We start from the raw sequence: 16,740 nt of genomic DNA, 5'->3' as shown, positions 1-16,740 counted from the left end.
TGCGTTCAGGTATTCTTGTCCAGTGAAATTGGTACGATAAAGCAGCCTTCAATCGTACCTGGGTTTCCAGTGCCTGTACTGGGCGTACAACACCAAAGCACTGTTTTCATTTCTGGACCCTTAGACAGAGCCTCTTTGGTTCAGAAATCATTGCTCAGTTCCTTCTTATTGTTGAGCATCTTAACATCCTTGTTCCTTTGTGTTAATGCAATAAAATTGTTGAGCAACTTATTCTGTTCTTTGATCTAGAGTAGAAAGTTTGTGTTTCTGCCAGTAATACAAACTAATTCATCAGCTTTATAGTTCAGTAGCCAGTAAGGCTGCCACGATTAGTCGACTAGTCACGACTACGTCGACTATTAAAATAGTCGACAACTAATTTAATAGACGACGCGTCGTTTTTTTTTTTTTACTTAGTTTTTTCTCCCTAAACTGCTGCGGCATCCTCCACTGCTGCATCTGCCTTTCTGTCCTTGACACACTTGCGCAGCGCAGTAGTGGTAATCTGCGTCAACCGTGATGTCACCGGAATTATCAGACAGGCTCTGGTAGGCTATCATGGCTACCCGGCGGCAGCGGAGCTCAAAAGTTTGGGAGCATTTTAAAAAAAACAAAGAAAAATGTGTGCAATGCAATATCTGCAAGGCAGAACTTGCCTTTCACGGCAGCACACGTGCGATGCACGAGCACCTGAAAAGGATGCACACAACGACGATGAAGAGGGACAGTCGTCTAGGTAAGCGAACTGGCTAAATAGCTGCTAACATTAGCGTAAACAGCGCTAATTTATATTGATACTAGCTGTAAACGTTGACATTAGCGATGACGATTTGATTCATTAGCCTTAGCAGCACATATTTCATGTGTTTTTTGTAACGTTATAACAGTGATGTGTTTTGAATAGGAAACGTGTTAACGCAAATGTTTTCTAACGTTATGTTTCAGTGCCAAGAGAGTACGTTCCTCTTCAATGGACGCCTATGTCACAAAGCTACATGTACTCCTCAGCAAGCAAATGTCCTGACTGGGTCCATACTGAACATGTTGGTCACGGATATGAGACCACTGTCCATGGTGGATGATGACGGGTTTAAAGAGATGATTAAACAGTTCAACCCGGATTATCATGACAACTACCTACCAGGCAGATCCCACTTCACCACACTGATGGAGAAGAAATATCATGCAACCTTTGAGAAGGTCAGTCTCTCTTTCTCTCTCAATTTCAATGTGATTTATTGGTATGAATGTAATAAAACAATATTGCCAAAGTAACAATAACACAGTAAAATAAATAAATGATTTAATAATTAGCCTAAAAGTTCATAGATCTCTCACTCACTCTCTCCCCCTCACTCACACACTCTCTCTCTCTCTCTCACACACACACACACACACACACACACTCACTCACTCACTCACTCACTCACTCACTCACACACACACACACACACACACACACACACACACACACACACACACACACACACACACACACACACACACACACACACACACACACACTCACTCACTCACTCACTCACTCACACACACACGTTTATTATTTAACCTACTTGCCTGTATTTGATAACTGAATTATTGAATTAATAAATAAATGTAAAGCTTGATGCATAAACTGACAAATATTGTTATGAAAAAAGATAAAAAAGAGAATTTTCTTCCTAATGCTTACTATTCTTCCAAATCATCTCATGTCTTTAAGGTAAAGGAGACCCTCAGAGGCATCAAAAGTTCCCTCACTCTGACTGCTGATGTGTGGACCAGTCGTGCAACAGAGGCTTACCTTGGTGTGTCTTGCCATTTCCTGACTGAAGATTGGAAGATGAAGACCTTCAATCTTTCCACCATGCCTCTTGAGGAGAGGCATACTGGTGCAAATATAATGACATGGATGGAAGAGGTTTTAGCAAAGTTTGACATTTTGCCCAGAAAAATAAAAGCAGTAGTTCATGACAGTGGTTCCAACATGGTGGCAGCAATGCGACTGCTTGAAGAAAAACATGGATTGGCCTCTATCCGCTGTGCTGGACACACACTCCAGCTAATAGTCAACACTGCACTCAAAGAAAACACCATCAGCAGAGCACTAGGTGCTGCTAGGCAGCTAGTCGAGCACTTTAAGAGAAGCGAGCTGGCTAGTACAAAGGTAAAGATGAAACAGGAGCAAATGAATGTTAAGAAAAATGCACTGGTCCAGGATGTCAGTACAAGATGGAACAGTACATTCCATATGATAGAGAGACTCCTCGAACAACGCTGGCCACTCACTGCCACTCTCTCCGATCCCGAGGTCACTCAAAGGGGGAAACACTACTTCGACTTGAAGCCAGAGCAGTGGGAACTGCTTCAAGAACTGAAGGAAGGGTTGGCGCCTTTTGAGACCGCTACTGTTTACCTTAGTGGACAGCAGTACACAACCATTTCAGGTCTTCCACAGGTGGTCAGAGGGCTGACACGGGCTGTACACCAAAGCCAATTCCAGACAAGCTCAGGGAAATCTTTCATTACCAGTGCAGAAAAAGGGATAACACAGAGATGGGGCAGTGTTTGCACTATCTCAGCCGACAAAGAAAATCCAGTTATTCTTGCAGCGGCCTTGGACCCCAGATACAGAAAACTGAAGTTTTTGACTCCTGAAGATGGCAACAGATTGCAGGAGTATGTTGAAGTGCTTGCTGTACAAGAAAGAAAAACGACTGGGACACAGGATGCAAAACTGCAGAGGGCCAATGGTTCAGGCAGAAAGAGTGCTCTGGAAACCCTCCTTCAGTCTGACACAGACAGTTTGAGTGAAAATGAAGGAGAATCTGAGGAGGACCGCAAGATCCAAGTTGTGATCAGTGAAGTTCGGATGTACTTTGGAGAGGCCACACTCTCTAAAAAGGATGATCCTCTGAAATGGTGGAGTGAAAATGAGGGGCGTTTCCCCACGCTGTCAAAGCTAGCAAAATCCTTTCTGTGCATCCCTGCAACCTCCACCCCGTCTGAGCGGATTTTCTCAGCAGCAGGGAACATCTGCTCTCAAAAGAGAGCAAGCCTTTCGCCTAAACGTGTAGAAATGCTAACTTTCCTGGCTATGAACAAGAGCATTGTGTAGTTTTGGATTATATAGTTAGAGTGTAGTAAAGTTGAATGCACTGAGCAAAAAATGCACTTTTTTAAGCCTTAAGTAGGCCTATTTATTTTTGTGTTGTTAAGGCCAATGCCTTATCCTTTTACTCAGCTGTTCCTGTTTGCACTGTCTACACAGTTAAATAATTGTTTGTTATAAACATATTTCATTAAAGCTTTAATGAACTATCATTTTAATTGTCTTCATTTTTAGTTAGCATATACCTTAAACACTTAAAGCTGAAAGCTAATGATTGTTGTATAAGAGCAGCTGCATGCTGGTGCGATAAGATGTATGTTATGCATTAAATTTACGCATTATCCGATTAGTCGACTAATCGAAAAAAATAGTCGGTGACTAGTCGACTATCAAAATAATCGTTTGTGGCAGCCCTAGTAGCAAGTGAAGTATCCACAGGGTCAAGAAATGAATTTGGTTCTGAATGTCTTTATCTTACGGGTTAGGATTTACATTCACCAGAAACCTGGTGACCCTGGTCTTATAGAGATCAGCACTAATAAATCAGCTGGAAAATAAGTATTTTAGGAGGATGAAGGTATCGAACCTGCTACCTCTCGCATGCGCCTACAGTATTCTGTCATGTCTGCCAATGTAAGGTGATTGTAAGTACAACTTAAGAACAAATGACCAATCACTTAACTCTTACTTTTGCTCTAACTTCTGTGCTCCCGACCAATCACATCCCTCTGTCGGTATTTCTTTTGACCAATCACTCACTCCCTCCAACAATCATGTTCTCCCGCCTCCTGCCCACACTCATGTACTTCCTCCGCTACATTTGTTTACTACTGAGTGAAGATGTTTATTTGTGACGTTCATCAGAGCGAGTGAGGTAAGTTCATGTTTCTGTATTCTTTGACTTCATTTTGATCAATTTAACAAATAAACGCGACACTACTGTGCTTTGAAAACATCTTCATTATCCTTCGTTATCAAAGGAAAGTTTAGGTTGTTTTTTGGATAAATTTATAAGACAAATGCGTTCATAATGTATAGTTTAATGTATGTTCCAATGTTTGTTTTAGTATTTTTTTTTAAATGTATGTAATTATCTTTTGTTTGTCACAGAACAATTTTTTTTATTCATTTTTAACTAGTTACATTCAAACCTAAAGTTATTAAACAATGGTTTCCAGCCTCTTCGTCTACTTTTCGTTGTTGTTTAACAGCAGTTCTGTTGTGTTCTCTGCAGGTGAGAGGTGGTTGCACTGATTCAGTTGTGATGCATTTCTCACCTCATCCCAGAAATGTCGTACAAACAGCGAACTAGTCGGTCACGGACATTACTCCCCTGCTCAGTGACAAGACAACGGTTTAATGACTTGAATGATATTTATTATCTAGCATGATTTCAATGTCATTGATTGATACATGTTTGAAGGGATTCAACACTCAAGGAACCAGCGCTAGCGATGCACACTTCCATACACATCTTGTGGGAAGCCTGATGCGATGGAGGAAGCAGCTCTGGTCCGCTCTCATGCCAGTGCTGTGAGAGAGTCGGTCGGATGGTGCAGCACAAAAACTGATATACACATCACTGCAGTTCTGGAAAGTACACAGGCAAGATACTATTTTTTATCTATTAATACTGTATTGTTTACTATTCCTGATTGTCATTGTCAAATTGTCCTTCATGCAGTCCAGATGCATACATTTGGGAAAATCGCAGGTCAGCACAACTGAAAGAAAAAGTCCTTCGAGCCGGATTTGAACCAGCGACCTAAGGGTGTCTGATGTGACCACTACAGTCCTCCGCTCTACCAACTGAGCTATCGAAGGTCACATATCAACTGATGTAACACAAAAACAATTTTTCGTCCTAGTTGTCGCTTGAGAGAAAAACACAGGAAACAGCCTGTGATTAATATATTCTCACATACACACACCCATTATTATATATACTATATATATATATATATATATATATATATATATATATATATACGTATATATATATATATATACACACAGACCCATTATTATATTTTATATATACACATATAAAGTATATATATATATATATATATATATAAAAGATAATAATGGGTGTATATATATATATAGTTTCCATTGGACATGCCTTGTACTTATATCCATCTTTTTTTTTTTTCATTTTGATAAGGTGAAGTGTCTGTTGTGTTCCAAGGAAATTGGATACAACAACAACACTTCATCAATGCTGAGGCATTATAGGGCCTGCATGAGAGCTTGGAGACGACCATTTAAATAAAAATGAATAATTATTTTAAAAAAACAAGGTTGTCAAGCACATTTTTTAATATCAGAATCATTTGCGCACAAAGATGCAATGCTCCCAATTGTCCACATGATGGCATGGTCGTGCAAATGAAGCCTCACGAGGCTTTGCTCCAAAGATGAACTACTCGGCTGGGAGGCTTCAGTGCTTCATGAGGCTTCATCTCGCCATCACTAGTGACAGCAGCATGTAATGCAAATGGTTATATTTAGAAGACATGAAACAGCTTTCTTTGTACAACGAGATCAGGGGAGAGCGCGAACGCAGTCCCCCACTACCAGAAATTATGCAGTCGAGATTCCCACATTTGGGGAATTCGCAGGGGTCAGCACAACCTAAAGTGCAATGGCTGAGCCTCGCCCTGGGTGAACCACCTTCTTGATCATGGTATCTCCCCTGCCAGGTAAGTATGAGTTGTACACGCCTGCAGTACTGCAGTGACTCGTGAGCACAACACACACACTGGTGGAGAATAATACAATATAATAGTATTAATATAATCAAACGCTGTTCCTGAATAAAAGCTTCATTACATGTGTGAGAAAATGTACAAACTAAAGACGTTTAAACACATTTACCAGGAAGAATAAGAACTTTACCCAGGATGCATTGCAAGAACAGCGCACATGCTAAGCGAGCGCTCTACCATCTGAGCTAACCCCCCTCTGGTGGTGAGGTGCAAAACTAAAAACTTCCTAGTTAATGATTTGAAAAAGTGACCTAAGGATGCCTGAAGTGACCACTACAGTCCTCTGCTCTACCAACTGAGCTATTGAAGGTCACAGATCCCAAAGTTTCAAACCAGGATTGCAACAAAACTTGTGAACACAACTTTAACAGACAACTGTTTTGTCCTAGTTGTTGCTTGAGAGAACACCATCCATCCATCCATCGTCACCCGCTTATCCGTCGCCTGGTCGCGGGGGCAGCAGCTTCAACAGAGAGCCCGAAACGACCTTCTCCCTCGCAACATCTGCCAGCTCCGACTGAGGGATTCCAAGACGCTCCCATGCCAGTGAAGAGGTATAATCTCTTGTTTTATACGTCAGAACTTTTAAATAAGTGAGAAAATAAGTATTCTGGAGGATGCGGGCATCGATCCCGCTACCTCTCGCATGCTAAGCGAGCGCTCTACCATCTGAGCTAATCCCCCTCTGGTGGTTGATTTCTGAACTGCATGGTGTCTTGGACATTTTCATTCAGGCATTCTTATCTGGTGAAATGGATACGATAAAGCAGCCTCTATCTCACCTGGGTTTCCGGTACATGCACTGGGCGCACTAGACCAAAGCCCTGTTTCAATTGATGGACCTTAAGACAGATCCTCTTGGGTTCAGAAATTATTACTCAGTTCATTTACAGTTTTTGTGCATCTTAACATCCTTGTTCCTTTGTGTCAAAGCCATATAACTGTTTAGCACCTTTTGCTCTTCCATGATCTTTAGTAGGAAGTATGTTTTCCTTCCAGAAAGATAAATATTTGTATGTACTTTATAGTTTAGTAACAAGTGGTATCCACAGGATCAAGAAATGCATTTGGTTCCCACGGTCTCTGTCTTAGGGTTTTGGCTTCACAGTGTTAGGATTCACCAGCAACTTGGTGACCCTGGTCTGCGTGTCCGAAAATGTCTTCTGTAGCAGCAGAGAGCCAAAAATCTTATACAAGGCCTCCACAATAAAGTTCTTTCTAACCTATATTCTTTTGGAGATCGGCACTTTAAAATAAGCAGGAAAAGGAAGTATTCTGGAGGATGCGGGCATCGATCCCGCTACCTCTCGCATGCTAAGCGAGCGCTCTACCATCTGAGCTAATCCCCCTCTGGTGGTTGGTTGCTGAACTGCATGGTGTCATGGACATTTGCGTTCAGGTATTCTTGTCCAGTGAAATTGGTACGATAAAGCAGCCTTCAATCGTACCTGGGTTTCCAGTGCCTGTACTGGGCGTACAACACCAAAGCACTGTTTTCATTTCTGGACCCTTAGACAGAGCCTCTTTGGTTCAGAAATCATTGCTCAGTTCCTTCTTATTGTTGAGCATCTTAACATCCTTGTTCCTTTGTGTTAATGCAATAAAATTGTTGAGCAACTTATTCTGTTCTTTGATCTAGAGTAGAAAGTTTGTGTTTCTGCCAGTAATACAAACTAATTCATCAGCTTTATAGTTCAGTAGCCAGTAAGGCTGCCACGATTAGTCGACTAGTCACGACTACGTCGACTATTAAAATAGTCGACAACTAATTTAATAGACGACGCGTCGTTTTTTTTTTTTTACTTAGTTTTTTCTCCCTAAACTGCTGCGGCATCCTCCACTGCTGCATCTGCCTTTCTGTCCTTGACACACTTGCGCAGCGCAGTAGTGGTAATCTGCGTCAACCGTGATGTCACCGGAATTATCAGACAGGCTCTGGTAGGCTATCATGGCTACCCGGCGGCAGCGGAGCTCAAAAGTTTGGGAGCATTTTAAAAAAAACAAAGAAAAATGTGTGCAATGCAAGATCTGCAAGGCAGAACTTGCCTTTCACGGCAGCACACGTGCGATGCACGAGCACCTGAAAAGGATGCACACAACGACGATGAAGAGGGACAGTCGTCTAGGTAAGCGAACTGGCTAAATAGCTGCTAACATTAGCGTAAACAGCGCTAATTTATATTGATACTAGCTGTAAACGTTGACATTAGCGATGACGATTTGATTCATTAGCCTTAGCAGCACATATTTCATGTGTTTTTTGTAACGTTATAACAGTGATGTGTTTTGAATAGGAAACGTGTTAACGCAAATGTTTTCTAACGTTATGTTTCAGTGCCAAGAGAGTACGTTCCTCTTCAATGGACGCCTATGTCACAAAGCTACATGTACTCCTCAGCAAGCAAATGTCCTGACTGGGTCCATACTGAACATGTTGGTCACGGATATGAGACCACTGTCCATGGTGGATGATGACGGGTTTAAAGAGATGATTAAACAGTTCAACCCGGATTATCATGACAACTACCTACCAGGCAGATCCCACTTCACCACACTGATGGAGAAGAAATATCATGCAACCTTTGAGAAGGTCAGTCTCTCTTTCTCTCTCAATTTCAATGTGATTTATTGGTATGAATGTAATAAAACAATATTGCCAAAGTAACAATAACACAGTAAAATAAATAAATGATTTAATAATTAGCCTAAAAGTTCATAGATCTCTCACTCACTCTCTCCCCCTCACTCACACACTCTCTCTCTCTCTCTCACACACACACACACACACACACTCACTCACTCACTCACTCACTCACTCACTCACACACACACACACACACACACACACACACACACACACACACACACACACACACACACACACACACACACACACACACACACACACACACACACACACACACACACACACACACACACACACACACACACACACACTCACACACTCACTCACTCACTCACACACACACGTTTATTATTTAACCTACTTGCCTGTATTTGATAACTGAATTATTGAATTAATAAATAAATGTAAAGCTTGATGCATAAACTGACAAATATTGTTATGAAAAAAGATAAAAAAGAGAATTTTCTTCCTAATGCTTACTATTCTTCCAAATCATCTCATGTCTTTAAGGTAAAGGAGACCCTCAGAGGCATCAAAAGTTCCCTCACTCTGACTGCTGATGTGTGGACCAGTCGTGCAACAGAGGCTTACCTTGGTGTGTCTTGCCATTTCCTGACTGAAGATTGGAAGATGAAGACCTTCAATCTTTCCACCATGCCTCTTGAGGAGAGGCATACTGGTGCAAATATAATGACATGGATGGAAGAGGTTTTAGCAAAGTTTGACATTTTGCCCAGAAAAATAAAAGCAGTAGTTCATGACAGTGGTTCCAACATGGTGGCAGCAATGCGACTGCTTGAAGAAAAACATGGATTGGCCTCTATCCGCTGTGCTGGACACACACTCCAGCTAATAGTCAACACTGCACTCAAAGAAAACACCATCAGCAGAGCACTAGGTGCTGCTAGGCAGCTAGTCGAGCACTTTAAGAGAAGCGAGCTGGCTAGTACAAAGGTAAAGATGAAACAGGAGCAAATGAATGTTAAGAAAAATGCACTGGTCCAGGATGTCAGTACAAGATGGAACAGTACATTCCATATGATAGAGAGACTCCTCGAACAACGCTGGCCACTCACTGCCACTCTCTCCGATCCCGAGGTCACTCAAAGGGGGAAACACTACTTCGACTTGAAGCCAGAGCAGTGGGAACTGCTTCAAGAACTGAAGGAAGGGTTGGCGCCTTTTGAGACCGCTACTGTTTACCTTAGTGGACAGCAGTACACAACCATTTCAGGTCTTCCATAGGTGGTCAGAGGGCTGACACGGGCTGTACACCAAAGCCAATTCCAGACAAGCTCAGGGAAATCTTTCATTACCAGTGCAGAAAAAGGGATAACACAGAGATGGGGCAGTGTTTGCACTATCTCAGCCGACAAAGAAAATCCAGTTATTCTTGCAGCGGCCTTGGACCCCAGATACAGAAAACTGAAGTTTTTGACTCCTGAAGATGGCAACAGATTGCAGGAGTATGTTGAAGTGCTTGCTGTACAAGAAAGAAAAACGACTGGGACACAGGATGCAAAACTGCAGAGGGCCAATGGTTCAGGCAGAAAGAGTGCTCTGGAAACCCTCCTTCAGTCTGACACAGACAGTTTGAGTGAAAATGAAGGAGAATCTGAGGAGGACCGCAAGATCCAAGTTGTGATCAGTGAAGTTCGGATGTACTTTGGAGAGGCCACACTCTCTAAAAAGGATGATCCTCTGAAATGGTGGAGTGAAAATGAGGGGCGTTTCCCCACGCTGTCAAAGCTAGCAAAATCCTTTCTGTGCATCCCTGCAACCTCCACCCCGTCTGAGCGGATTTTCTCAGCAGCAGGGAACATCTGCTCTCAAAAGAGAGCAAGCCTTTCGCCTAAACGTGTAGAAATGCTAACTTTCCTGGCTATGAACAAGAGCATTGTGTAGTTTTGGATTATATAGTTAGAGTGTAGTAAAGTTGAATGCACTGAGCAAAAAATGCACTTTTTTAAGCCTTAAGTAGGCCTATTTATTTTTGTGTTGTTAAGGCCAATGCCTTATCCTTTTACTCAGCTGTTCCTGTTTGCACTGTCTACACAGTTAAATAATTGTTTGTTATAAACATATTTCATTAAAGCTTTAATGAACTATCATTTTAATTGTCTTCATTTTTAGTTAGCATATACCTTAAACACTTAAAGCTGAAAGCTAATGATTGTTGTATAAGAGCAGCTGCATGCTGGTGCGATAAGATGTATGTTATGCATTAAATTTACGCATTATCCGATTAGTCGACTAATCGAAAAAAATAGTCGGTGACTAGTCGACTATCAAAATAATCGTTTGTGGCAGCCCTAGTAGCAAGTGAAGTATCCACAGGGTCAAGAAATGAATTTGGTTCTGAATGTCTTTATCTTACGGGTTAGGATTTACATTCACCAGAAACCTGGTGACCCTGGTCTTATAGAGATCAGCACTAATAAATCAGCTGGAAAATAAGTATTTTAGGAGGATGAAGGTATCGAACCTGCTACCTCTCGCATGCGCCTACAGTATTCTGTCATGTCTGCCAATGTAAGGTGATTGTAAGTACAACTTAAGAACAAATGACCAATCACTTAACTCTTACTTTTGCTCTAACTTCTGTGCTCCCGACCAATCACATCCCTCTGTCGGTATTTCTTTTGACCAATCACTCACTCCCTCCAACAATCATGTTCTCCCGCCTCCTGCCCACACTCATGTACTTCCTCCGCTACATTTGTTTACTACTGAGTGAAGATGTTTATTTGTGACGTTCATCAGAGCGAGTGAGGTAAGTTCATGTTTCTGTATTCTTTGACTTCATTTTGATCAATTTAACAAATAAACGCGACACTACTGTGCTTTGAAAACATCTTCATTATCCTTCGTTATCAAAGGAAAGTTTAGGTTGTTTTTTGGATAAATTTATAAGACAAATGCGTTCATAATGTATAGTTTAATGTATGTTCCAATGTTTGTTTTAGTATTTTTTTTTAAATGTATGTAATTATCTTTTGTTTGTCACAGAACAATTTTTTTTATTCATTTTTAACTAGTTACATTCAAACCTAAAGTTATTAAACAATGGTTTCCAGCCTCTTCGTCTACTTTTCGTTGTTGTTTAACAGCAGTTCTGTTGTGTTCTCTGCAGGTGAGAGGTGGTTGCACTGATTCAGTTGTGATGCATTTCTCACCTCATCCCAGAAATGTCGTACAAACAGCGAACTAGTCGGTCACGGACATTACTCCCCTGCTCAGTGACAAGACAACGGTTTAATGACTTGAATGATATTTATTATCTAGCATGATTTCAATGTCATTGATTGATACATGTTTGAAGGGATTCAACACTCAAGGAACCAGCGCTAGCGATGCACACTTCCATACACATCTTGTGGGAAGCCTGATGCGATGGAGGAAGCAGCTCTGGTCCGCTCTCATGCCAGTGCTGTGAGAGAGTCGGTCGGATGGTGCAGCACAAAAACTGATATACACATCACTGCAGTTCTGGAAAGTACACAGGCAAGATACTATTTTTTATCTATTAATACTGTATTGTTTACTATTCCTGATTGTCATTGTCAAATTGTCCTTCATGCAGTCCAGATGCATACATTTGGGAAAATCGCAGGTCAGCACAACTGAAAGAAAAAGTCCTTCGAGCCGGATTTGAACCAGCGACCTAAGGGTGTCTGATGTGACCACTACAGTCCTCCGCTCTACCAACTGAGCTATCGAAGGTCACATATCAACTGATGTAACACAAAAACAATTTTTCGTCCTAGTTGTCGCTTGAGAGAAAAACACAGGAAACAGCCTGTGATTAATATATTCTCACATACACACACCCATTATTATATATACTATATATATATATATATATATATATATATATATATATATACGTATATATATATATATATACACACAGACCCATTATTATATTTTATATATACACATATAAAGTATATATATATATATATATATATATATATATATATAAAAGATAATAATGGGTGTATATATATATATAGTTTCCATTGGACATGCCTTGTACTTATATCCATCTTTTTTTTTTTTCATTTTGATAAGGTGAAGTGTCTGTTGTGTTCCAAGGAAATTGGATACAACAACAACACTTCATCAATGCTGAGGCATTATAGGGCCTGCATGAGAGCTTGGAGACGACCATTTAAATAAAAATGAATAATTATTTTAAAAAAACAAGGTTGTCAAGCACATTTTTTAATATCAGAATCATTTGCGCACAAAGATGCAATGCTCCCAATTGTCCACATGATGGCATGGTCGTGCAAATGAAGCCTCACGAGGCTTTGCTCCAAAGATGAACTACTCGGCTGGGAGGCTTCAGTGCTTCATGAGGCTTCATCTCGCCATCACTAGTGACAGCAGCATGTAATGCAAATGGTTATATTTAGAAGACATGAAACAGCTTTCTTTGTACAACGAGATCAGGGGAGAGCGTGAACGCAGTCCCCCACTACCAGAAATTATGCAGTCGAGATTCCCACATTTGGGGAATTCGCAGGGGTCAGCACAACCTAAAGTGCAATGGCTGAGCCTCGCCCTGGGTGAACCACCTTCTTGATCATGGTATCTCCCCTGCCAGGTAAGTATGAGTTGTACACGCCTGCAGTACTGCAGTGACTCGTGAGCACAACACACACAGTCGTGGAGAATAATACAATATAATAGTATTAATACAATCAAATGTTGTTCCTGAATAAAAGCTTCATTACATGTGCGAGAAAATGTACAAACTAAAGACGTTTAAACACATTTACCAGGAAGAATAAGAACTTTACCCAGGATGCATTGCAAGAACAGTGCATAGAGGAGCTCCCCTCCCCCCTCAGGAAAACAACAATCAACAGTCACTTAGCCAAGGTTGACACATCTTTAAAAGATGAAAAGATTGTACCAGCATCAGATACCTCTCACATGCTAAGCGAGCGCTCTACCATCTGAGCTAATCCCCCTCTGGTGGTTGAGTTCTGAACTGCATGGTGTCTTGTAAATTTGCATTCAGGCATTCTTATCCAGTGAAATTGGTACGATAAAGCAGCCTCTATCTCACCTGTACAGTGTACATTTTAGGACATCGTCAGGTATCAGACCAAACGGCTTCATCCTTCAGATGAAGCAGCCTCAGAAAAACATCCGTCAGACGAAGCAGCCTTAGGCTTTAATATATCTTACTTATAAAGAACATTAGATAGATAGTTTTATTTATCTGAGTTCGGAAATTCACAATTCAAGCAGAAGATTTACAGATAAACACGTTTAAAAAAAAAAAAGGCAAGAATACAAAGTTTTGCTAACTTTGGGAATGTACATAGTCAGGAATCAGACCAAACGGCCTCAGACAAACCTCCGTCAGATCGAACTTTGTCAACCTTCAAAATAAAAGTCCCCAGACAAAACTACATCAGATAGCGTCTGGGAAAAATAAGCGAACCATTTTATTGCAAATTGAACCGACAGTGCATGTGATAACAACGTGATATTAGACAAAACAACATCAGATAGCATCTGGGAAAAAAAGGTCAAATGTCCACTGATGTAACAGACAAATCACTTTCGTCCTAGTCGTCGCTTCAAAGAAAAACAGGAAATAGTTGAGTAAAAATAAAGTTCTCAGAGTGAAAAAATTCACAATAAAAGCCCATCATAAAACTGTCTGGTCAACTAAGACCTCTTTAGATTGTTGGTGTGTGAGCCTGAAGACTGTGACAGCAGCATGTAATGCAAATGGTTATATTTAGAAGACATGAAACAGCTTTCTTTGTACAACGAGATCAGGGGAGAGCGCGAACGCAGTCCCCCACTACCAGAAATTATGCAGTCGAGATTCCCACATTTGGGGAATTCGCAGGGGTCAGCACAACCTAAAGTGCAATGGCTGAGCCTCGCCCTGGGTGAACCACCTTCTTGATCATGGTATCTCCCCTGCCAGGTAAGTATAAGTTGTACACGCCTGCAGTACTGCAGTGACTCGTGAGCACAACACACACACTCGTGGAGAATAATACAATATAATAGTATTAATACAATCAAACGCTGTTCCTGAATAAAAGCTTCATTACATGTGCGAGAAAATGTACAAACTAAAGACGTTTAAACACATTTACCAGGAAGAATAAGTACTTTACCCAGGATGCATTGCAAGTGCAGTTACAGTGCATAGAGGAGCTCCCCTCCCCCCTCAGGAAAACAACAATCAACAGTCACTTAGCCAAGGTTGACACATCTTTAAAAGATGAAAAGATTGTACCAGCATCAGATACCTCTCACATGCTAAGCGAGCGCTCTACCATCTGAGCTAACCCCCCTCTGGTGGTGAGGTGCAAAACTAAAAACTAGTTAATGATTTGAAAAGTGACCTAAGGATGCCTGAAGTGACCACTACAGTCCTCTGCTCTACCAACGGAGCTATTGAAGGTCACAGATCCCAAAGTTTCAAACCAGGATTGCAACAAAACTTGTGAACACAACATAACAGACAACTCTGTTTTGTTCTAGTTGTTGCTTGAGAGAACACCATCCATCCATCCATCGTCACCCGCTTATCCGTCGCCTGGTCGCGGGGGCAGCAGCTTCAACAGAGAGCCCGAAACGACCTTCTCCCTCGCAACATCTGCCAGCTCCGACTGAGGGATTCCAAGACGCTCCCATGCCAGTGAAGAGATATAATCTCTTGTTTTATACGTCAGAACTTTTAAATAAGTGAGAAAATAAGTTTTCTGGAGGATGCGGGCATCGATCCCGCTACCTCTCGCATGCTAAGCGAGCGCTCTACCATCTGAGCTAATCCCCCTCTGGTGGTTGATTTCTGAACTGCATGGTGTCTTGGACATTTGCATTCAGGCATTCTTATCTGGTGAAATTGATACGATAAAGCAGCCTCTATCTCACCTGGGTTTCCGGTACATGCACTGGGCGCACTAGACCAAAGCCCTGTTTCAATTGATGGACCTTAAGACAGATCCTCTTGGGTTCAGATATTATTACTCAGTTCATTTACAGTTTTTGTGCATCTTAACATCCTTGTTCCTTTGTGTCAAAGCCATATAACTGTTTAGCACCTTTTGCTCTTCCATGATCTTTAGTAGGAAGTCTGTTTTCCTTCCAGAAAGATAAATGTTTGTATGTACTTTATAGTTCAGTAGCAAGTGGTATCCACAGGATCAAGAAATGCATTTGGTTCCCACGGTCTCTGTCTTAGGGTTTTGGCTTCACAGTGTTAGGATTCACCAGCAACTTGGTGACCCTGGTCTCCGTGTCCGAAAATTTCTTCTGTAGCAGCAGAGAGCCAAAAATCTTGTACAAGGCCTTCACAATAAAGTTCTTTCTAACCTATATTCTTTTGGAGATCGGCACTTTAAAATAAGCAGGAAAAGGAAGTATTCTGGAGGATGCGGGCATCGATCCCGCTACCTCTCGCATGCTAAGCGAGCGCTCTACCATCTGAGCTAATCCCCCTCTGGTGGTTGGTTACTGAACTGCATGGTGTCATGGACATTTGCGTTCAGGTATTCTTGTCCAGTGAAATTGGTACGATAAAGCAGCCTTCAATCGTACCTGGGTTTCCAGTGCCTGTACTGGGCGTACAACACCAAAGCCCAGTTTTCATTTCTGGACCCTTAGACAGAGCCTCTTGGGTTCAGAAATCATTGCCCAGTTCCTTCTTATTGTTGAGCATCTTAACATCCTTGTTCCTTTGTGTCAATGCAATAAAATCATTGAGCAACTTCTTCTGTTCTTTGATCTAGAGTAGAAAGTTTGTGTTTCTGCCAGTAATACAAACTAATTCATCAGCTTTATTGTTCAGTAGAAAGTGAAGTATCCACAGGGTCAAGAAATGAATTTGGTTCTGAATGTCTTTGTCTTACGGGTTAGGATTTACATTCACCAGAAACCTGGTGACTCTGGTCTTTTAGAGATCAGCACTAATAAATCAGCTGGAAAATAATTATTTTAGGAGGATGAAGGTATCGAACCTGCTACCTCTCGCATGCGCCTACAGTATTCTGTCATGTCTGCCAATGTAAGGTGAATGTAAGTACAACTTAAGAACAAATGACCAATCACTTAACTCTTACTTTTGCTCTAACTTCTGTGCTCCCGACCAATCACATCCCTCTGTCGGTATTTCTTTTGACCAATCACTCACTCCCTCCAACAATCATGTTCTCCCGCCTCCTGCC

At 41.4% G+C, this 16,740-nt stretch overlaps 1 protein-coding gene, 9 non-coding genes and 1 pseudogene across 10 annotated transcripts; 2 read left to right on the top strand and 9 right to left on the bottom strand.

The window, feature by feature from the left end:
• Window positions 1-558: 558 nt before the first annotated feature.
• LOC148067094 (E3 SUMO-protein ligase ZBED1-like) lies at window positions 559-3,179 on the top strand. Its single transcript, XM_087806353.1, has 5 exons — window positions 559-588; window positions 669-736; window positions 946-955; window positions 1,009-1,200; window positions 1,724-3,179. Exons 1-5 carry the CDS (start codon window positions 559-561, stop codon window positions 3,116-3,118), a joined length of 1,695 nt encoding a protein of 564 aa, XP_087662479.1. The 3' UTR covers window positions 3,119-3,179.
• Window positions 3,180-4,849: 1,670 nt separating this feature from the next.
• trnay-gua (transfer RNA tyrosine (anticodon GUA)) lies at window positions 4,850-4,936 on the bottom strand. Its single transcript is given in 2 exon segments — window positions 4,850-4,885; window positions 4,900-4,936. It is a non-coding gene; the product is annotated as a tRNA-Tyr (tRNA).
• Window positions 4,937-5,660: 724 nt separating this feature from the next.
• LOC148067092 (U1 spliceosomal RNA) lies at window positions 5,661-5,825 on the bottom strand. The gene has a single exon (XR_015713259.1). It is a non-coding gene; the product is annotated as a U1 spliceosomal RNA (small nuclear RNA).
• Window positions 5,826-6,494: 669 nt separating this feature from the next.
• Window positions 6,495-6,567, bottom strand: trnaa-agc (transfer RNA alanine (anticodon AGC)). The gene has a single exon. It is a non-coding gene; the product is annotated as a tRNA-Ala (tRNA).
• Window positions 6,568-7,159: 592 nt separating this feature from the next.
• trnaa-agc (transfer RNA alanine (anticodon AGC)) lies at window positions 7,160-7,232 on the bottom strand. The gene has a single exon. It is a non-coding gene; the product is annotated as a tRNA-Ala (tRNA).
• Window positions 7,233-7,831: 599 nt separating this feature from the next.
• On the top strand, window positions 7,832-10,496 carry LOC148067089 (E3 SUMO-protein ligase ZBED1-like; annotated as a pseudogene).
• A 1,670-nt stretch (window positions 10,497-12,166) lies between these two features.
• On the bottom strand, window positions 12,167-12,253 carry trnay-gua (transfer RNA tyrosine (anticodon GUA)). Its single transcript is given in 2 exon segments — window positions 12,167-12,202; window positions 12,217-12,253. It is a non-coding gene; the product is annotated as a tRNA-Tyr (tRNA).
• Window positions 12,254-12,985: 732 nt separating this feature from the next.
• Window positions 12,986-13,150, bottom strand: LOC148067087 (U1 spliceosomal RNA). Its single transcript, XR_015713277.1, has one exon. It is a non-coding gene; the product is annotated as a U1 spliceosomal RNA (small nuclear RNA).
• Window positions 13,151-14,332: 1,182 nt separating this feature from the next.
• Window positions 14,333-14,497, bottom strand: LOC148067086 (U1 spliceosomal RNA). Its single transcript, XR_015713258.1, has one exon. It is a non-coding gene; the product is annotated as a U1 spliceosomal RNA (small nuclear RNA).
• A 780-nt stretch (window positions 14,498-15,277) lies between these two features.
• trnaa-agc (transfer RNA alanine (anticodon AGC)) lies at window positions 15,278-15,350 on the bottom strand. Its single transcript has one exon. It is a non-coding gene; the product is annotated as a tRNA-Ala (tRNA).
• A 592-nt stretch (window positions 15,351-15,942) lies between these two features.
• On the bottom strand, window positions 15,943-16,015 carry trnaa-agc (transfer RNA alanine (anticodon AGC)). The gene has a single exon. It is a non-coding gene; the product is annotated as a tRNA-Ala (tRNA).
• Window positions 16,016-16,740: the final 725 nt, after the last annotated feature.

Source organism: Callionymus lyra, chromosome 13, assembly GCF_982586985.1.
Source record: "Callionymus lyra chromosome 13, fCalLyr1.hap1.1, whole genome shotgun sequence".
In the NCBI taxonomy this organism is placed as follows: domain Eukaryota; kingdom Metazoa; phylum Chordata; class Actinopteri; order Syngnathiformes; family Callionymidae; genus Callionymus; species Callionymus lyra.
This window is presented reverse-complemented; position numbering and strand designations above follow the sequence as displayed.